Source organism: Podarcis melisellensis, assembly GCF_964234715.1.
Source record: "Podarcis melisellensis genome assembly, chromosome: 6".
NCBI lineage: Eukaryota > Metazoa > Chordata > Lepidosauria > Squamata > Lacertidae > Podarcis > Podarcis melisellensis.
Genome location: NC_138538.1, coordinates 60,590,441 through 60,610,224, shown reverse-complemented (window position 1 = coordinate 60,610,224; position 19,784 = coordinate 60,590,441). Strand labels below are relative to the sequence as shown.

General features: G+C 40.1%; 3 protein-coding genes across 12 annotated transcripts in view; 1 reads left to right on the top strand and 2 right to left on the bottom strand.

Annotated features, from left to right (window-relative positions):
* The window catches only part of PGM1 (phosphoglucomutase 1), a 32,777-nt gene extending 27,817 nt beyond the window's left edge, over positions 1-4,960 (bottom strand). The window contains exon 1 of the mRNA XM_081915810.1: positions 4,609-4,960. Within this exon, the coding sequence (XP_081771936.1) occupies positions 4,609-4,854 (246 nt within the window). The 5' untranslated portion in view covers positions 4,855-4,960. The remainder of the gene's footprint in view (positions 1-4,608) is intronic.
* Positions 1-19,784, top strand: part of ITGB3BP (integrin subunit beta 3 binding protein) — a 90,387-nt gene that overhangs the window by 8,773 nt on the left and 61,830 nt on the right.
* The window catches only part of EFCAB7 (EF-hand calcium binding domain 7), a 60,707-nt gene that overhangs the window by 12,446 nt on the left and 28,477 nt on the right, over positions 1-19,784 (bottom strand). For 3 of the 10 annotated variants that reach the window (XM_081915787.1, XM_081915786.1, XM_081915784.1), the window contains 4 exons: positions 18,939-19,087; positions 17,950-18,159; positions 15,640-15,747; positions 13,590-14,215 (listed from right to left, as the gene is read on the bottom strand). In XM_081915787.1, the coding sequence (XP_081771913.1) occupies positions 14,141-14,215; positions 15,640-15,747; positions 17,950-18,159; positions 18,939-19,087 (542 nt within the window). In that variant the 3' untranslated portion in view covers positions 13,590-14,140. Of the gene's footprint in view, positions 1-7,194; positions 7,271-8,824; positions 8,891-9,736; positions 10,594-10,664; positions 11,136-13,589; positions 14,216-15,639; positions 15,748-17,949; positions 18,160-18,203; positions 18,756-18,938; positions 19,088-19,784 lie in introns of those variants that run through there. The other 7 variants (XR_014169444.1, XR_014169445.1, XR_014169446.1 and 4 more) reach the window with 7 other exon arrangements.

Genomic DNA, 19,784 nt, shown 5'->3' with positions numbered 1-19,784 from the left:
GGGTTGTAGATACAACACTGGAGCAACTATTATTATTATTATTATTATTATTATTATTTGTTAGCCACCATATCTTGCCCATGGCAACCGTCCACCGATACATTAATACCAAGAGGAAAAAGAAATACATTAAAAACATCCCACCCACTTCTAAAAGGCCACAAAAAAAGCCAAAGGCCTTTCCCAGTCAGCAAATCGTTCATTTGATGAGCAGAGTAGAGGCAGTAACCCTGGATCAGCTGAGGAGGAGGGGTTGTGTGCCTGTCTGACTACCCACTTTTGACCACACCCATCACTGGCACGAAGCCCCTGAAGGACTAACCAAGGGTTAAAGTGGTCCTCAGACCAAGAAATGGTAAGCACTCCTATTCTAAGGGCAGCACCTTAAAAAACATAGTACAAACTCAGAAGGGACCAATTGGTTAAAGGTATACAAGTCGGAGCTAAACAGTACAAATTGAAAGCATTTGCCGATGATCTGGTATTGACATTACAGGAGCCAGAATCTAGTACTAAAAGAGTACTAGAACTGATCCAAGAATTCGGACAAGTAGCGGGATTTAAGTTGAATAAGATGAAAACTAAGGTTTTAGAGAAAAATCTAACAGTGACAGAGAGAGAGGTTTCAGAAGGAGACAGGATTAACACTGGTTAAGAAAGTGAAATACCTAGGGGTAAATATGACTGCCAAGAATGTGAATTTATTTAAGGATAATTATGAGAAATGTTGGATGGAAGTGAAAAAGGATTTAGAAATATGGTCAAATCTGAAGCTATCATTGCTAGGCCGAATTGCTGTGATAAAAATGAATGTATTTCCAAGGATGCTGTTTTTGTTTCAAACATTGCAAATTTTGGATAAAATGGATTGTTTCAAGAAGTGGCAGAGAGATATTTTTAGATTTGTCTGGCAGGGCAAGAAGCCTCGAATAAAATTTAAGATATTAACTGATGCTAAAGAAAGAGGTGGATTTGCCCTGCTAGACTTAAAACTTTATTATGAATCAGCCGCTTTTTGCTGGCTGAGAGAATGGCTGCTTCTTGAAAACACTGACGTGCTGGACCTAGAAGGTTTTAACAATGTATTTGGGTGGCATGCATATTTGTGGTATGATAAGGTCAAAGCACATAAAGCGTTTAAAAACCATATTGTCAGAAAAGCACTGTTTAATGTCTGGATAATATATAAGGACTTGCTTGAAAATAAAACCCCAAGGTGGTTGTCACCAATGGAAGCGAAGGCTCAGAAAAAGCTCAATATGGAGGCCAAATGGCCGAAATATTGGGAAATTTTGGAACAAGAGGGAGACAGATTAAAACTGCAGAGTTTTGAAAAACTAAAAAATAGAGTGTGAGATTGGCTCCATTATTACCAGATAATGGGGGCATATAATTTGGACAAAAGAATTGGCTTCCAGGTGGAAAAATCAAAATTGGAAACAGAACTGTTAGATCCCAAAATTAAGAACTTGTCAAGAATGTATAACTTGCTGTTGAAATGGAACACTCAGGATGAAACGGTGAAATCAGCTATGATTAAATGGGCACAAGATGTTGGACATAATATTATGATGGCTGACTGGGAATAGTTATGGACCACAGGTATGAAGTTCACGGCATGTAATGCCTTGAGAGAATATAATGAAAATGATCTACAGGTGGTACATGACACCAGTCAAGCTCGCAAAAATTTATCATTTGCCCGATAATAAATGTTGGAAATGCAAAGAGACTGAAGGTACATTCTTTCACCTTTGGTGGACATGCCCAAGGATTAAGACTTTCTGGGAGATGATCTATAATGAAATGAAAAAGGTATTTAAATATACCTTTCTGAAGAAACGAGAGGCCTTTCTCCTGGGCATTGTCGGCCAATTGGTGCCAAAGAAGGATAGAACTTTCTTTATGTATGCTACAACAGCAGCAAGAATACTCATCGCGAAGTACTGGAAGACACAAGATTTACCCACCCGGGAAGAATGGCAGATGAAGTTGATGGACTACATGGAACTGGTGGAAATGACTGGCAGAATCCGAGACCAGGGAGAAGAGTTGGTGGAAGAAGATTGAAAAAAAATTAAAGTTTATTTACAGAAACATTGTAAAATTAAGGAATGTTAGAAGGATGTTGGAATGAAGCTATGTGGTTTTAGCAGAAATGTTATAAAGGATTAAGAAAAAACAGACTGTTAATTGGTGAAAGGAGGGAAAGTAAAGTTACATTACATTAAGATAAATTACAGGACAAAAATTGGAAAAGATGGAAAGGATTTGCTGAAATAGCTAACCAAACTAGAATACAAAAAAGGGAGGTGTGAGGAGGTCAAGGAAACAAGCAAATGAGAGATAAGTTATGGGAAGATTCGCTGTGTTTTTTAAATTGTTTTTATTTTTCTGTTTTCTTCTTTTTCTCTTTTTTTATTTTCCCTTATTGTGATGTGTTGTTTTGTTTTTGTTTAATGTGGTGTTTTCTATTTTTTCTTTTTGTAACCTTTAAAACCTTAATAAATATTTTTTTAAAAAAAAAAAACATAGTACAAACTCAAATTTTGAGCCCAATCATTTTAAACCTTTGAAAAATTCAACAATTAGACCATTAAGACTATAAATAATGCAAGTACAGTAGGTATGCAAAGGGAGACAAGAGCAAATGGAGCACAAATGATAAGAGACTGAGCTACAAAACAGTAAATCGCCAGTTCAAATCCCGCTTCTGTAATGAACTCCTTAGATGGTCTTAGACATGCTACTCTCCCTCAGACTCAACATTTACAAAAGGGGGGTAATAGGGCTGACTTACTTTAGAGGGTTGTTGTGTTGCAACTAGATAACATATGTGAAACATTTTGAAAGTGCCAAACAAATGTTATTATGTATTCTAGATTGGTTACAGGCATAGCTACACTTTGACTACTAAATGAAATCACCATAGACTAGAAATGCAAACCCATTACTTTGCAAGTGACACAACCCAGGAGTCATGCATAGTGTCCCATCAAGGATTCATTTAACGCAGCAATACTGATTTCCTATCTGGGACTGGGAAACCACAAGGATTGTCAGGGTCTGTGAGGCTGCAATGCATGGCTGGTGAACTTTGCACAGGTTGCTAGGTCTCAGGTTGTGCAGGCTTAAGAAGCCCAGATATCAGTCTTACAAGTTTTATCCTTCTCCCTCGGAAAGATTACCTTTAAATAGTATTGGGCAATCTATTTACTTTCAAAGGGACAGAAAAACCTACTGATTTATTGCCCATGCCTCATTAGCATTTGTTTGAAATATGTACCTGAAGGATAGTTTCTTTCAATCTATGCTAATCATCATTTTAGTTCCTGGCTGGCGAGAGGCCAGCATTTTCGCTGCTAGGGAAGCGAGGCCTTTTTAGAACCATGCCAAGAGGCCTAGCAATGCACTTGGCATTAAAGCTGCCTTCGGGAGAGGGGGCAGGGGTGGAAATCAAGAGTTAAAAAATATAAGAAGTGGACTTTTAACTGTCATGAGGTACATAACCACAAGCTTTTGCACATTCAAGGTCTTTGCAAAAGGTCACGCTTGCGCAAACATAGTAAGAAGTAACTTAGGTCCATTTGCAAAGTTCCAAAAATCCTACTTTATTTTAAATGGTGGGTCACCTTTCAAGTGATTTGTTACGAGCTGCACGTACTCCTGCAGCAAAGCAAGAGAAACCATATCTCTAATGCCTGAAAGGTTAAGCTAAATGTCAGAGATTGCCGAGCCTTTTGCAGTAGGCAAGAGGAGTGCCATCACAAACACCCCCCTCTAATGGCAACGGATGTGTGTGTAAAAATAATTAACTTACCTAAGCAGTACCTCAGTCCCAACTTGCTCTTACTTTACTGGTGTTTCGTTCTCTGTTAGCAGTCGCTACAGTCACAAGAAACATTTTCATAAAGGGCACTCTGAACATATTTTTGCCTAGAGCACATCACTTGTGGTGGTCATTAAGGCAACACAAAACGGAAGAGAATGATAAAAAAAAACTCTGTAGGCAGGATAATTTTTTCCTTTGAATTTGATACTAGAAATTTGTATTTGTTTTGGGATTTAAGCTTCAGGTGTGGAATTAGTTTTCCCTTCCTACCAACTTAGACAAGGATTTTAAATTCTGCCATGGCTATTTCTCTTGCTTATGACAATGCAATGGCAGTTCCATTCACCAGCAAATCCTGACAACACTCCACTCAAAATAATGGGGAGGGGACGCATAAAAGGAAGATTAGGAAAAATGAAACTTTATAATGATGCATACAGCCACTAGCCTAGTGCACAGAGCCCATCAGAGCGCACAGAACACAACCCAAAGCCTGATTAGCAGGCCCAAAGATGACCAGGAAGCAAGGAACACGGTTTGTGGTTGGCAATGCCTGATCATTTCGTTTTCCCTCGGGCAACGAGTTGTCCTGCGCGCCCAGCTTCATTTCACACGCCTGTGTTGCAGGACAGCCGCGGGGCCCGAGCACGCCCGAAGGGAGGGCAGAGGAAGCCCCGAGCTGCGCCGAGAGGGAACCTCCGAAGCTCGCCAGCTCCTCCAGCGCGCTTGCCAGGGCGCCTAGAGAGCGAGACCCCCGCGCCTCCGGCCCCCCTTACCCCGTTGGCGGCGGCGATGCGGATGATGAGCTGGATCGCCTCCTTCATGTAGAACCTGCCGTCTCCGCCGACCACCAAGGTGGCCCCCTGCCTCTCGGCGGGGTCGGTGGTGGAGATAATGCTCTGGATGAAATTCTCGGCGTAGTTGGCATTGCCCTGGAACACCTTGACGCGCTTGCGGAGGCCGCTGGTGCCGGGCTTCTGGTCGGGGTAGGCTTTGGTTTTGACGGTCACGATCTTCACCATGGTGCCGAGGGCTGGAGCTGGATCGGGCGGGCGCGCTTGGGGAGCTGGGCTGGCTGCAGGGTGACTCTGCCTTCGCCTCTCTCCGCCTCTAGTAGCAGCGGCGGGGCTGGACTTCTGCAGTCACCTCTCACACCGAGCAGCCAGCTCCGCCCTCTTAAAGCCGCAGGCGCCGGAGATGAGACTCCCCTTCCGGATCGCCCGCCTGCAGCCCCATTCGGCACTTCCCCTTCCCGGCTGGGTGCTGCGCCGGCGAAGCCCGAGCCTGTGCTCACCGATTTCATACTGAAGCAGGTATGGATGTATAAGACGGCAGCAGCCCATAGCCGACAGCGGGAGTACGCACAGATTCGAGACATATTTCATTCATAACTATTTCACTTTGTTCAAACAAAATAAAAAAATCCCTTCCAACAGCACCTTAGAGACCAACTATGTTTGTTATTGGTATAAGCTTTCGCGTGCATGCACACTTCTTCAGATACCAAAGGATAAATATACATAAATCTGATATCAGGAATCGCAAGACAGAGAAACCAGTAGGAGAAGACTTCAATCTCCCAGGACACTCTATATTCTCAAAGTAGCTGTCTTATTACAAAAGAATTTCAGAAATAGACTGGAAAGAGAAGTTGCTGAATTGCAACTTATTACCAAACTTAAAACCATAGAGAGACCTGGTCTGAATAGAAACATTGGATTCTTATCTCATTATACACGATAAATCTATTTTTAGCCATCGCACCCCTTGCTTTTTCCTGTAAGACCAATTGCAGTCGTTAACAGTCAACAGGTTTAGCAACCTATCAGCCAATCACCCATTCCCACCACCTTTCTGAGTAATACCCTTCCCCAGCCTCTCACTATAATATATAAGGGTCTGGAGACTTTTGTTTCAGGGTATCTGAAGAAGTGTGCATGCACGCGAAAGCTCATACCAATAACAAACTTAGTTGGTCTCTAAGGTGCTACTAGAAGGATTTTTTAATTTTATCATAGACAAAGTCCAAGCTTTTATTTGTCCATCACCTTGCTTCTTTGGGGGCCAAAACAGGGTCTTTGAGCTGTACATCAGCACTGCTAACAAATATATAATCATCAACTAGTTCTCTTGCATATGGGTTACCAATCCACCTTCTGCTAGTGATTTTATTTGCTCACCTCCTTAAAAAAAAATCATATCTGAAGTATGGTATAATCCCTTCATTCCAGTTTTAACTGTATCAAAGCATGGTTAAGTGTAACAATCCTATATTGCTTCCTTGCTTATCTGTCACCACCTCCCTCATTCCCTCATCCTCCATGGTGTGCTGAATTTAAGATGGTAAGCTCCTCAGAAAGGGGCCAGCCCCCTTATACTTTAAAAAACACCATGTATGCTCACATACAATGTTAATTATAATCTATTTTATTCAATTAGGCCACAATTTTCAGAGAAGGGAAGTTGGCTGGGGGGGGGGGGGGTGGGTCAATAATAAAGTCAAGTGGTCAAAGCATTCTAAAATAAACATGTGCCACACAAATTGCTTTTGAAGTTTATAGCTTTGGGTTACTGTACACTGATAAGTTCTGAAGTGGAGCTTCTCAAACTGGTTACACTGAGCAACTGTTTCCTGAAGTTGCAGTATCTTGGATACAGTTTTTTCTGGATTAAAATCAGAAGCAAACTTCACTCCACTTTTTAAAAAGTGATTTCTTCATAATGGAACAATGAGCAGTCAGGTAGAAGATTAAATACTGCATATGCCCCAGTTATTTAAAGTATTTTTACCCCACTTATCACTTATCACTGGCAAAAAAGCTCCCAGAATGTAATATAAATATAGATATAAATATAAATAATAAGACAATCCTTGTCCCTCAGGAATAAAATAAAAAATGCACAATATAAATGAAAAAGGATTGGGATGGAAGAGGGGAAATAGGCCTTTTTCACAATGGCTACTATTGGTAATGGAATGCTGGACTAAACAGACTTTAGTCTGACCCTGCAGAGCCAAGTCATATGCTCTTATGGTGATGCTCAATTGTGTGTAGTTTCTCCAGTTTTCTTAGTTTACGAAATGTAGCCTTCTGTGATGGAAGACTAAGTTGAGAGTGTGAGACAGGGGCTGCTCAACCCTTTCCCCCCAGATATTTCTCACAATCTTCTCCAGCTGTTTTACCTTGCAATGGGGGGGGGGTTATGGTTAATAGTCCTTAGAAGTCTGTGTGTGTCTGCCTAAGTCCTTAGACAGGACTTCATGCTCTCACATATGAAACATCTGGTTTGTGTAAAGTGAATGACTGCTTTAATCTAGCTTCAAATAGGCAAGTATTAGAAGAAGAAAAAACTCCACTTACTGTTTGGATAAAGGTCAGAGTTGCCTCATCTGAAGTCATGTAGAGACCTCTTGCAGGTTCTGCATGATGCTGTAACCTGCGGTGTGGCGCATGAGGATGGAGTTTGGAATTATCTAGCAAAGCATTTATGCATATTGTCATAATTTTATAAAAGTCTTTTTTTTAAAAAAAAACAACTTAATACCATCACCGCTTAAAATTAAATAATTCAGCATCCTACAAACCAAAATATAAGCATGGTTTTGCAAATCCTATTTGACTTTCATGAAGCTTTATTTTACTTTAGAACAACAAAAAGCAGTTCTCATTATTTTGCTCTTAAAAATTAGCTTACCAGAGGCTGATGCTTTCAGCTACAGTACAGGGAGGCCCACACTGGCAAGCCCTCTGAAAACAAGAATTCTGCCTTGTCTTTGGGTTATATAGATGGTAACCACCAACAATTGTGCTAGATCATGTAGCCTTACTTTATGACGGAAGAGACGTACTGTACTTGTTTGGCTTTTTCAGTCCAGTATAAAAAGGGAGATGGAAAAATCCATGGATAGTTTGGTTAGATAATGGTCTGGTAACACCAAGGTCACAGGCTCGATTCCTATATGGGACAGCAGCATATTCCTGCATTGCAAGGGGTTGGACTCGATGATCCTCAGGGTCCCTTCCAGCTCTACAGTTCTAAGATTCTGTGTGCACCGCCATAGACACCATGCATGGCAATATTTGGTAAATGGATGCCTTTATTCATGAGCAGCAAAAGGGATCAGTAGATGTTTGGTGATGGAAAAAAATGCATACACACAAAATCACACTATGCTTGCCCTGATAGAACAATTGCCAAGATTCTTAAGGTATACTGGTACAAGGAAATTTAGGACTTTAAAAATCAGTACCTTGATTTATTATTTTTACTTCTCTCTCTATACTTTAGAATACATGGTTCATTTATTATTCCTTGTTTAAACATGTTGTTTTAGCTTCTCTGTTTAAAAATTACTTTCCAAACATGAAGTTTTCATTAGTTCTACAGTTTCTTTTATACACACACACACACACACACACACACACAAACATATATATGAGAACAGTTTTAGACAGACTTAAGCAGGCAGTTTCTGCACTCGACCAAGCATGGTTTAAATTTCATAACTGACATTTACTTGCCTAGTATCCTGTTACGGCATAAGAAGCCAATCTACAAGAGTGGCTGTGATACAAATATAGCTTTTCAAGACTTCTTGCACTTTCTTAGACAAGGTCATATAAACCTGATCTCTTATTTAAATTATAAGCCTGTTTTTAGTAGGCAGTTATAACATTTCCTCATAGGCGTTTTGAAACTTTTTCAATTCTCCCTTTTGAAATGTGAAAACCAGAACTGTACACAGTACTCCAAGTGAAGTTGCACCAAATATATGTATTGGCTCGGTTTTTCTCAATTCTTTATCTAATTAACCCTGACATGGTAATCATTTTTTCCATAGGTGTCATACATTGTGTTGCCATTTTCATTGAACTATCCACCACTGCTCCTAGCCAGTAACTGCCAGTTCAAAACTTGAAAACATATACATCAAATTAGGATTCCCCCCCCCCAATATACATCACTTTATACTTGCTTACATTCACTCACATTGGCTATTTTGATGTTCATTCATCCAGTTTGGAAGGCTGCTTCTGGAGCTCCTTTCTGTTCTTACTGTCATAAACAATTTGGGATCATCAGCAAACTTTGCTACCTTATTGCTCATTCCTAACTCTTGGCCATTTATAAACAAGTTTAAAAACAGCAATCCAAATAATGATCCTATTCTTATATCCCTTCTTTGTAAGAACTCTCCATTTATTCCTACTCTCTGCTTCCTGTTCTGTAGACACTTACTGGTTCCTAACAGGACCTGTCATTTCCCCCTAACTGCTTATGAGTCTTTGATGGACACTGATGCACCAGATAAGCTCAGTATAAACTTAATATTGGATTTGCCTTCCCCATAGCAATGGTCACAACTTTGGCGGAGAAGCCACTGCATGAAATTCTTTAATTTTTTTAAAAATAAATTTTTATTGAAGTTTCCACAAATTTTTATCACAACAAAGAAAAAACACAATAACAAACAAAAAAGAAAAAAAGACAAAATAAAGAATACAAACAGAAAACACGTATAAATTCAATTTTTACTTTCTTACAGCTTGCTTTCCCGACTTCCTCATACCTCCCCTTTCTGTATTCTAGTTTCTGATTAATTTGTCAGCAAATCCTTCCCTTACTTTTAGTTTAATTTTAATGTTATTCGTTTTCTTTAAATTATCCCTTACCGCTATTAACTCCTTATTTTATAATCCAGCGTCATTTTAACAATCATTAATTTTACAGTATTTCTTTAGATAATCCTTAAATTTTTTTCCAATCTTCTTCTGCCGCTTCTCTTCCCTGGTTTCGAATTTGCATGAAATTCTTTAAGTCTAACATCAGGCGGGGGTGCCCCTTAGAGGAGTCTAGTTGGAAGTCTCTGTCCAAAAGCCTAGGTGTACGGCAGATGGGCCACAGTGGCTTGGGAGGGTCATCCGTGTAGACCTGTGTCTTGGGGAGGACCCATTAATCCTAGTCTTGACTCTATCATGTGCCTTCCCTCCACCAGCCCTCCAATGCCTAAGCCAAATCCAACCTACACCGGGAATCAATAAAGTTGTGGCCTAATTTTAAATTCCAGAACATTGCCCTGTCCAGTTTGTTCAGGGCCACTGCATCAACTGAAATGCCCTCTGTGAACCAGATAAGCTCAATATAAATTTAATATGGCCATTATCTCGGTCGCACTGTTTTCTTCCATCAGAGTCGATGGACAATATGGCGAAGAAGAAAAGACCCTGTATCCACAGGGTGGACATGGTCTTTGAATCCTCTTTGAAATGTCCTCTGTGCACCAGATAAGCTCAATATAAACTTAAAATTGGACTGTGGTGTAAGCTGACAGCCCTTGCTTGAATCAGTATCTGAGCAAGCAAACAGCAGAGCAGTGGGAGCTGAAAGTGTTGGCAGCAGGGGTGCCAACTTGAATAAAATATGGGGGGGGGGCAGATAAGGCCTGCCCTGCATAATAGAACACATGAGGCAGTACACACACCCCATTACAGTATTATTTCCCCTGCACCTGATGTCAAGTGGATGCAGCTTGGCAGAAATAGTCTTATGGGCTAAATTGGGGCTGGGGAGCCTAATTAGATCTGCAGCTGAAAGTTCCTCACCTCTGGCAAAATGACTTGCTAGCGATAGGGGTAGCAATGTGTAAACTTCCTGTTGGTTATTGGGAGGTTATTGGTTTGTTTTAGTTTTATTATATATTTTGTATTCTCATTTTCTGTTGTGAACCATCCTGGGATCTTTGGATGAAGGGTGGGATACTACACACACACACACACACACACACACACACACAAACACACACCCACGCCCAACACACCCACACACCCACACACCCACACACACCATACAATATCTAATAGATATGCTCAAAGTGTTAACATCTCAAAGATCTCTAAAAGGTTAGCTAGACAAGACTTACCTCTTGTAGAACCCATGCTGTTTCTCCTTCAGCAAGACTTATTCTTCTATATGCTTGGCAATCCTAGCTATAACAATGCTTTCCACCAGTTTTCCCATGACAGACATTAATTTCTCTCATGGATGGATGCCCTATGGATTAGCTGATTTGGCAGTTTTTATTTCATCAATAAAGTCTAGAATTTCATCTCTTGTCACCGCTATTTATTTCAGTTCCCAAGGTTCCATTCCTTAGAAAGTTAGCTAAAGCACAGGGATCTCTTACATCGTTTGCGGTGAAGATTGAATTATTTGCATCTATGCAAACTCCTTTTCCTCCTTTAGCACGTCTTTGACTCCTTTGTCATCCAACAGTTGAACGGCCTCTCTAGCTGCTTTCCTCCTTTAATGTATTCAATATTATTTATGGTTGGTTTTTTTAAAAAAAAAATATTTTTATTAAACAATTTCAACATAACAAATTATCATTCCAAATAGTAAATTACATTATTTCCCCTCTTTTTATCCTCCCCATCCCTCCCATTCCCCCCCCACCAAGGACTGCCATCAGCTCCCCTCTGATTTCTTTGCACATATTGCTCTCTGCATGTTATAAAATTGTACATATCCTTGCCTTATCTATCATGTGTTCAACTAATAAATTTGTGGATGTTTATTCAAAACCTGCTAAGGAGTCCAGATCATTTTGTTGTCTTTTTAGGTAATTTGTAAAATTATTTATTGTTGATTTTAATGCTTTAATGATGTGCTCCTTGAATTATTAATTTGCATCTTGGATTGTCTGCCTGATACTTTTTTCCTGTGTGTGTGTTTGTCAAAGTTTGCATTCCTGCATTCCTCTTGGGCCCAGTACTGCCACCCACAGGAATTCCATGAAGGAGTCTGCCCTATGGGGATTTCTAGTTTGCTTGACTCAACATCACTGAGGTACAGAGCAACACCACCTCCAGTGTGCCCTTCCCTATCCACTGTATAGTGTTCGTATCTCACACCATGCCTACCACATTTCCATTGTGCTCTCTGTATCAATGCTCTCCTTTAAAACCAAGCACTTCATCCATCTTTATTCTAGCCAATCTCTAGCATGAGCATATAAACACCTATGCCAGCTCTCTTTTTCCAAATGCCTCTGGCACATGCCTTTCACCTTATGGCATTTGGTATCATCCTCTCACATTTGGACAATCAAACATTTTCACACACATCTCTTAGGGATGTTTTATCCTGAGCCAATACTTCTCAGCTCCTGTTGGCTTTCCCCAATCAGTTCAAAAGCCACTTTGCTACTTCTTTAGTTTAAGCACCAACAGTCTGGCCCCACCCTGAATGGAGGTACTCTTTAGAATGGAGGGGAAGAACTGATAAAAGTGCACACAGCCTGGTTTATTACAGCTCAGGTGAGCAAGCTTATGCCAGTTTACAATTCTCATACCCCAATCCAATTTAGAGCAAGGAATAGACCTTGGAAAAAGCAACTTCTCATATATATATATATATATATATATATATATATATATATATATATATGCTTTCGTAGATTTTCACGGGTACAGGAATGCAGGTTTTGGTGTCCTCGGGTGTCTTCCCGTGTAAAAGTTGGGGTGTCTAGGCGACGTTTCGACGAGGTCTCACTCGTCATCTTCAGGCTGGTGCTTTCGGCTTCTTGTTACTGGAACTGTTCCAGTAACAAGAAGCCGAAAGCACCAGCCTGAAGATGACGAGTGAGACCTCGTCGAAACGTCGCCTAGACACCCCAACTTTTACACGGGAAGACACCCGAGGACACCAAAACCTGCATATATATATATGCAGGTTTTGGTGTCCTCGGGTGTCTTCCCGTGTAAAAGTTGGGGTGTCTATGCGACGTTTCGACGAGGTCTCACTCGTCATCTTCAGGCTGGTGCTTTCGGCTTCTTGTTACTGGAACAGAGCAGGATCTCAGTGTTTTAGTTCCTATAAATACTGTTGAGGGGGTGTGGTGTATAGCCTCCAATGTTCTGGGCAGAGAGGAAGTTCCCAGGCTAGTGTGCCTTTTCTTCTTTTGTTCCTTAATTACTTGAGGGATATCTTGAGTGATTTCTTGAGTGATATCCTGAGTACCACTTAGGTGGGTCACCCACCTAAGTGGCACTCAGGATATCACTCAAGAAATCACTCAAGATATCCCTCAAGTAATTAAGGAACAAAAGAAGAAAAGGCACACTAGCCTGGGAACTTCCTCTCTGCCCAGAACATTGGAGGCTATACACCACACCCCCTCAACAGTATTTATAGGAACTAAAACACTGAGATCCTGCTCTGTTCCAGTAACAAGAAGCCGAAAGCACCAGCCTGAAGATGACGAGTGAGACCTCGTCGAAACGTCGCATAGACACCCCAACTTTTACACGGGAAGACACCCGAGGACACCAAAACCTGCATTCCTGTACCCGTGAAAATCTACGAAAGCATATATATATATATATATATATTCCACATATTAAGACTGTCATAAAAATAGTCATGCTAAATATTGCTTATTGTTGTATTAATTCTCACCACCCAAAGCCAGAACAATTAAAATGTTTTCACATTACTTCCAAAAGATGTCAAACTCAGGTTTTGGATACTCTTCAAAAATTTAAGTTAATTTTTGTGGATGAGCCATTGCAAATATTGCTCTGTAAATTCATTCTATATACTCCTCACATACTTGCCATAATCAACTGGACCCTCTTGGTATATCTTAGACATTGTAATATGAGGGGTTAATATCTAAAATATCATCATTTTAGCTATCAAGGGCTCTGTAGGCCAAGTCCATCACCTGCAGGAAGGATAGCACAGACAATGGATGTTACAGGCAATGCACTGATTGTATTATTCACAAGGCTGAGAATGAGGTGGACCTGCAGGTGCAGTTTTTGCAGAGTCTTCATGACCAGTTGTACACAAACATGCAGCAATAGTACAGGTTTAAGATTATGAATGCATGATTGACCATTTCAGACCCAAATCCCAGATAAAAGGCCACAACCAGTTTTGCAATCACAGAAAGCTGCAGTTTTGAAAGTGGAGCGAAGAAACTTTGATGTGAGGCATCATCTTCATATTGCACTCTGATGTTTGTCTTTATGCACAGAAATGTCTAGGAATATTAGAATGTGTTTTTTGGATCAGGCCACCTCTGTTAAGTCCCCTGCTTATGTATGAAACTGTACAGAAAGGCAAAGGCTGAAGATTTGTGATAGATTCTTGAAAAGATAACCACAATAATCCAAAATGAGGAACAGATTCTTGGTTTTAAAAATGATGAGATAAACCAAGCCATCCATGTATCAACGTGTAGTGCAAGATTGAATCTTTTCTACAAGGACCAAGAGAATGCCATTTCCTACCTATGATAGCTTAAGGCAAGATAGAATAAACACAGCTGTATATCCATTCTTCTTGCTCATTCTGTGGCATCACATGCTGACAGACCTGCATAAAAAAAGCAGAAAAAGGAAATAACAATTTCAAGAGAAAAATGATTTGTATTGTGCAAGAACTATGGAAAGTGTCGATAGTTACCTAGGATATATTAACACACACACCCCATTTATTTTTCTTGCTTTGAATGTTTATCCCACACTTCCCCTGTAACTAGTTATAGAATTACATCTATGTTTTAACTTTTGTAAATACGCTAGAGATTTACCTCTAGAATTGTACATAATTACCATATTTTTGAGGAAGCATTGGGAACTGCTGGGGGGAGAAGGAAATCAGCAAAAATCACCCCATCCCTCCATTAGTGACACTTCCAACTAGAGCAAAAGCACAAGGAAGACCAAGTGGATTCCACCCACTGAGGATTACTGGCCAAGCATCCTTTCCCTCCATTATTGCACACTGTGAAAACCCTGATCTACTATTGTGAAAAAGCCTAGACTTTTGGTTAATGAAAAGCATGAGAAACATAACTGTTCTACAATATGTGACAAGCCATTCAAAATATACCGTACCTCTGTGGCTGCAATGTGTGAAATGGCGGGCTGTGCACTGCATGCTTCCTCAATGCTCATATGCATGTATTTAAGTGGATGTGCACTATGGGTTATATGCATTCATTCCCACAAAGTGACTGAACTCTAGTGACTCCGTGAAGGGAGCGAAAGTCTGAAAAATGACAAGTCTGGCAACTTGTGCTAACAAAATTTCAAAAAGGGAACCCTCAAGGCAAAAACAGGGAGAATGCTTTATCAAGTATAGTTACCAAAAACTTAGTACTATACCTGGGAACTAGTGACAGCTGGGTCATATGTAATAGGGAAACAGAACAGAAAAAGGCACAGGCATGGACACTAGAGACAGTTTCTCTATCAGCTGTTCTTGTACCAAAACATCCACATTTAGAGAACAGTTTGGGAGTTTACTTTGGAGAGCTGTTCACTGGGGAAAACACTGAAAATTGTTATTGTGAGATCCATGTGCATAACTCTAGATCTAAGATGTGGTGAAATGAAGTTTATCCTGTACTTGAAAGCATTGTGCAAACTTGTAGAATAGGAAAACAAATCTATCAACAGCATGAAATAAATACTGTACATATTTGGCTATGATGAATGCCAATACCCAGCCATGGACACGTTGTCTAGACTTTCCTAAAAATTGACACTTTTTCTTTTCACATGTTCAAGTCTGCAAGAAAATGTTTTTAAAGAACAGGACATAAATGGTTGTGTATAACGTTTTGTTTATAGCGTATTACTGTACAGCTTTAAACAGCATCAGTTTTGTCCCTGGTTTGTTTGTGGGATTGTTTTATTACATTTGCTGTTTTAAGCTGCCCTTTGGACCCTGACAGGTCAAAAGGCAGGTCAAAAGGCAGAATATACATATCTTAAATAAATAGATGCAATTACCATCATGGAGTTGGATGCTACTTCAATGGCAAAAGTGTTGAGTCCTCTATTACTGACACAGTTTCTACTTTGCTCATTGTTGAGGTGAATTACTGTTTTGCTTTCAGACTGTTAAGAGAAAAGCAACTTTAGCATAAACACATTTAGAGCAGTATCAATCCACGGGATTAATATTAATGACACTACAAGAAAAAGCAAGACCATTAAGAAATTATCTAAATACTGTCCATTGAAAAGATCATAAACCTAGTATTAGCTACGGGAGTTCTGCTTTTAACTCAATCTATACAGGGCAGTGATTTTCAACCCCCTTGAGGCCCAGGACCCATCTTTAAATTCAACCAGAAATATCAGATCAACTTATTTTTGTTTTGCTTCTTAAAAATTGTGTGTGGCTTTTTATGTCCCTACCTCTAGCCTTAAAAAACCCAGTAAGAAAAATAAAATAGTGGTTTTGACAGTGGTTTTTTCCAGTTGTGTCATGGTCTATCACCAGCAGTTCAGTACTCCCAAAGGCTGGTTTGGGAGTAGACTGTCCAAGGAGATCATGAATGTTTGTGAATGTCATTATTGTGTATATAGGCCAATAATTCTCAGGCTCCAGGGCTTATTAGTGGGCATCTGTGTATTTTTAGGTGTTTTGAAGAGATAGAAACTCACTGCAACAACTTAAGAGGAAAGCAAAGTTGAACTTTAAATTAAAAGTTGCTTGGTTCCTCAGTAGTGCCATGGCTGAAACAGAGATATCCAGGCATTAAACCATGTCATGCAGGGCAACCTGCATGGTGGTCATAATGGCCCTGAATAACCAACAAGCATTATCATCATCATCATCATCATCATCATCATCATCATCAATATTGTTTGTTACATTTATTTCCTACCTTCCCTTCAAGGAGCTGAGGACAGCATACATGGTTATCTCCCACTCCATTTTCTACATATGTTCTTCACATCAACAGATTTAAAATAAAAAATGGACCAGATTTATAGCCTAAGGTGGGATTGTTGGCAACTAAGTGGTTAAAGCTGTTGTAGAGGGAAATATAGACAAGAGGACCTTTGTTATTTGGACTACTCGGGTTTAAATGGATTGCCATTTGGTATAGCATGTTTTAGTAAACAAAGTGCTTAGAAATATTTTATTATGGTAAGCATATTTTATCGTACACACAAGGTCCTTAAAGTTCATTTGCAAAGAACACTACAGAAAGTTTGGTCTATTTGCTTTTCACTGTTACTGAGCTAATGTGATACTGATTAGCCTGGATAAATAATTAAGTATAGAGTACACTGAAGACTAGCTGTTTGCCATTTTCCTTTTTTATTTCTTAATATTTCATTGCTTATTTGGAATGGAATTTGTTGGCAATAAAATGTTTCACTAATATGGATACTGAATATATGAAAACTTGCAATAAGTTGAAATAAACCTAGTAAAGATAAATTGCAAAATATACAGTGGAAATGCCCAATATACCAACTTTTTCTAGTTCCTGAATATATACACAGAAATCAGGAAGGAGAAATGAAGAGTGTTCATTAGGCCGATTCACGTGATCCATTTGATCCTTAAATTCAAACCGCTTCCCTTTCTTTGCTGTAAACCTAGTATAAATCTGGATATGGTGAACTGGTCATTAGGCAGGCTCCCCACCACCCAAGCCCAGGTTGACAGCATGGTGGCAACAATCATCATAGGGGAAAGCCTATCACAGGTTTGCTGACAATCTAGGCTACAAGTGGGGAACTTACCCTGCATCCTACCCAACTTTGAGATGTAGCTGGGGTCAATCACCTGACAACATTAAGATGTCAGGCAACAACTTGAGAAGTGATCACCTATGAAATCCATTTACAAGTGGTTTCAATAACAAGCTGTTCTGCAAAGGGACTTCCAATTGATGCCTCTCTGGGCCCATCAGGTGACTGGAGCTGATTAGTAAACAGGCAAGAACGCCCAGTTGTCTCCACTGGGGTGCCCATGCAGCTCTGACCTTGCCATCCCCTTGCCCCACCTTTATCCTGTAAACAGCAGTGACACAGTCAGGAAGGCAGCAACATAGCACTGTCCCGCTGAGCCAGTCACACCTCATTTCCTGGCTTTGCTTGGTCAGAATTTACTGCTTACTACATGTCTGGCTTCAAGGTGAGAGTCCAGCTCAAGTCACTGACAACAAAGACCCTTAACTAGAAGGGTTAGATTGGTCCCAGTCTGACTGTGATAAGGAAATGGCAAAAATACAAAAAGAATTTGTAAGGAAATGCTTATGTAAGGGCTGTTCCTGTTATATATATTTCATACAATACCTTGTTTCCAATAACAGATGTGATCCGTGTATCACTTTTATAAGTGTAAATAACTATATTTTCACTGGCATCCATCGGCTTAGCGTCTCCTTTATTAGCCACACTCATACAAATGGCTGTCTTAAGTTGCTCACCACCTGCTTCCAGACAAACAGGTTGAATCCTGGGTTTGCATTTTTCTGCATAGACGCGAATGGAAAAGGGGCATGCCTATAAAGAGTGAGGGGGGGACATTTGTTATATCTGTCATTGTAGATATATTTTGATCCATTCAATGAAACCAAATTTAAATTTTTGGGTAGGGGAACCTGAAAATGACCTTAGACCTGTTCTATTTGATGACCTAAAACTGCAAGATAGGCACAGCAGTTGGTTTTAAAAGCCTTGAATGCTCCTTCCCTGGTTAGCTATGATTGTGACAATGCTACATAATGCTCCACTACAGTTAATGCTAACAATGGAGCAGGGAGCAGCCAGTGCTCCCCTGATGACTGAAATGGACCGTTATCTTATTTCCAAGCTGTAACTGGGAACTACTTATCCTTACATGGCCATGGACAATATCTGAAGAGGTAGCAAATGCATGCCAGAGAATATTCTGAGCTTCAATTTTTGCTTCATCTGAAAAGCTGCTTTGCCTCTTTGGCCAAAGGAACTGCTGCAGCAAGAACCACCACCAATTGCCAGCTGCACTGTTTTTGGATTCCATATTGTCAGTCTCATTAGCCCCTTTTACCTGCTGGACTGGAGAAAGTTTTGGATACTTTCCCTTTGGATAACAGATGTGATGCCTTTACTTTGGGTATCTATATGACACATAAACTATTAATTAATTTGGGGTTCCTCCCAACTCTACAATTCTATGATTCTATGATAACATGCAAAGCTTGAAGCACATACATTATGACTTTGTAACTGGTTCAACTTAAGATCAGCAAAATTGCACATTGTGGCTACTTCCCCCTCACCTTGCCCAACATTGATCATACCTCAGTCAATTCCAATGCTTTGTTGTAGCCCATTGACCGCAAAGTCATCCAGAGACTGCTAAGATCCCTGCCTTGTTGACTGGCTTCCATGAGATTCAGATCCATAAATCCCTGTCTTGTGAGTTCATTGTTCTTCATATCAAAATTCTCTAAGAAAACATAAGGCAAATATTTTCACAGGCTACAGTGGAAACGATAAAAATTGCCTGTATTCAGGAGAAACAAACATTGGATTCCATCCCTTGGCCCTTCCCATCCCTCTTTTCATTTTGTTCTTTGCCACACTTGCTCCTCTCTTACTTCCTTTGTTCACATTGCCTCCTACTGTAAGCTCCTTTAGGCAGGCCTGTGTCTTTTTGATTTGTGAAACTCTGTGAAGAACCGGCACTTTGATGGCAATGTTTGCATCAGCGGTGGAGAACCTATGGCCCTCCTAATGTTGTTGGACTGCAACTCCCATCATCCCCAGCCGTCAAGGAAATAATAAGGGAAGACAGGAGCTGTCGTATATACCAGATTCCCCAGTCCTGGTATATATGTCAGTAATTATAAAGGTTTGATTTTGCATCCTTGTGTTTCAGAAAATTTGTTATGAAATGTATAAATTTGCAAAGTTATTTATTTGGCTTCACGGAAAACTCAACATGCAAGAAATGACAAATTAAATGAGTTTCTCTTGAAATTATTTGAGGCAGTGGGTGGAGTTTTATCAGCAAATCAATAAAAACCTTGGCCACAAATTGTGGTTCGTTGTAAGGTCTCTTATGGCTTTCTTCTTCCCAGGGCAAGCAGGGAAGAGCAAATTGGCCAAGATGGGCATATTCATGGTAAACTATTAACTATGAT